At 53.1% G+C, this 1,913-nt stretch overlaps 1 protein-coding gene across 1 annotated transcript in view; it reads right to left on the reverse strand.

Moving 5' to 3' along the window:
* LOC106819198 (protein patched homolog 1-like) overlaps positions 1-1,035 on the reverse strand; it is a gene marked incomplete at both ends in the record, with an annotated part of 11,046 nt that extends 10,011 nt beyond the window's left edge. Inside the window, one exon of the mRNA XM_014823846.1 lies at positions 878-1,035. Within this exon, the coding sequence (XP_014679332.1) occupies positions 878-1,035 (158 nt within the window). The remainder of the gene's footprint in view (positions 1-877) is intronic.
* Between the last annotated feature and the right edge of the window lie 878 nt (positions 1,036-1,913).

Below are 1,913 nucleotides of genomic sequence, written 5' to 3' on the forward strand. Positions count from 1 at the left end.
TCTCTCTCTCTCTCTCTCTCTCTCTCTCTCTCTCTCTCTCTAATTGCCCCAATTCGGCCCCGAAATTACGGACCAGGCGAACGAGAAAAAACGCGGCGCCTCAATGAGCTTTCTTCGTACGTCAGCCGGGGCATTGTGGTTTCACGGTGTGCGGGGGCGATCTGGCTATGACCCAATTCGTGACGCATCAGCGGCAGCAGCAGCAGCAGTAGTAGTAGTAGTAGTACTAGTACTAGTAGCTGCAGTAGCAGAGGCAGTAGTAGTAGCATAAGCAGCAATAGTAGCAGTAGCAGCAGCGGCGGCATCATGCAGTAGCAGCGCCAGTAGCAGTAGAATCATTACATTCATCATCAGCGGGCAGCGATGTCATCATCATCATCATCATCATCATCGTCGTCGTCGTCGTCGTCATATTCATATTCATTATTAGTGGCATCATCATCATCATCATCATCATCATCATCATCAACACCATCATCTTCATCATCTTCTTCATCATCATCATCATCATCAACACCATCATCTTCATCATCATCATCATCATCATCTTCATCATCATCAGCAGCAGCAGCAGCATCAATGAACAGCACACGCAGCTGTCTACGCCCCTCAACGTCGCCGCCCCCCCCCCACACACACACGTATTGCTACCGTCCGAAGCGCCCCCCAAATTTCGGCTAAACAAGTTTCGAGGCGCGCACCTGTCACAAGCTATTAAGCCTTGCTGCGACTCCCGCGCGACGGCCCGTCTGTCGAGCTCGCTCCTTACGTCAGCTAAGGGGCTCACTACCACGGAGAAATCTGTTACATATAGAGTAAGGGCAAGCGATGGTCACGACGCATGCGCAGAGCAAACAGCGGCGACGTGTCGACTCACCAGAAGTGCCTCCTGTGTGAGTATGTCGGCTCCTTGCCTCTTTGGTGTCTGTATTAATATCTGACTCGTTGATCCTGCGCCCTCCCCGACCTGCTCCTTCACGTACTGCAACTCTCGGCTCAACCGGCCGCCGACTGAAACACACAACAAGCTTGTTACTAATTACACGATTACTAATTAATCACACGCACTTAGTCTTAGAGACACGTCGGTTACGAATTAATGCAAAGGCGAGAAAGTAGCGAAAGGACGGCAAAGGCAAAGTCAGTTTCATGGCAAACTGCAGCCGACGACCATTGAATTTAGCCATTGACTCCGGCCAATGAACGCTGACTACAGCCAATGACTGCAGCCAATAATCACTGACTATAGCCAATGACTGCAGCCAATAATGCTGACTACAGCCAATGACCACAACCAATGACTGCAGCCAATGACCACAGCCAATGACTGCAGCCAATGACTGCAGCCAATGACCACAGCCAATGACTGCAGGCAATGACTGCAGCCAATGACCAATGACTACAGTCAATGACAGCAGCCAATGACCAAATAACCACTGACTATAGCCAATGACTACAGCCAATGACCAAATGACCGTTGACCACAGCTACAGCCTGCCGGCAGTGACCGCTCGGCCCGCTGACCGCTGACCGGGGGTCAGGGTGACCGGTGGGGGAGCGGCGATGGCGGCTCGCTGCATACAATCTTCATCTGCTCTGTGTAACTGACGATTAACATTCTCTTTTTTTCGGCGCCCGATTTTCGTGTCTGTTACAAAAATAAACAGCGTCAGATCCGCCGTGCTGATACACCGGCTGCCGAAGACAGCGGTGGCGGCGACCGTGGCGGCGGCGGCGGCGGCGGCGGCCGTAGAACACTTACAGACAGCCACGGGCGCACGCACGCAACGCACGAAGCACGGCACGCAACCCGACACGTGGCACACACTGCACGTCCACATGTCACCTCTCACCATACACGCACACCGCACACACCATACACACACCTCACAGACTCTCCCCCCGGCCGCTCT

Source organism: Priapulus caudatus, unplaced genomic scaffold (assembly GCF_000485595.1).
Source record: "Priapulus caudatus unplaced genomic scaffold, Priapulus_caudatus-5.0.1 Scaffold2965, whole genome shotgun sequence".
NCBI lineage: Eukaryota > Metazoa > Priapulida > Priapulimorpha > Priapulimorphida > Priapulidae > Priapulus > Priapulus caudatus.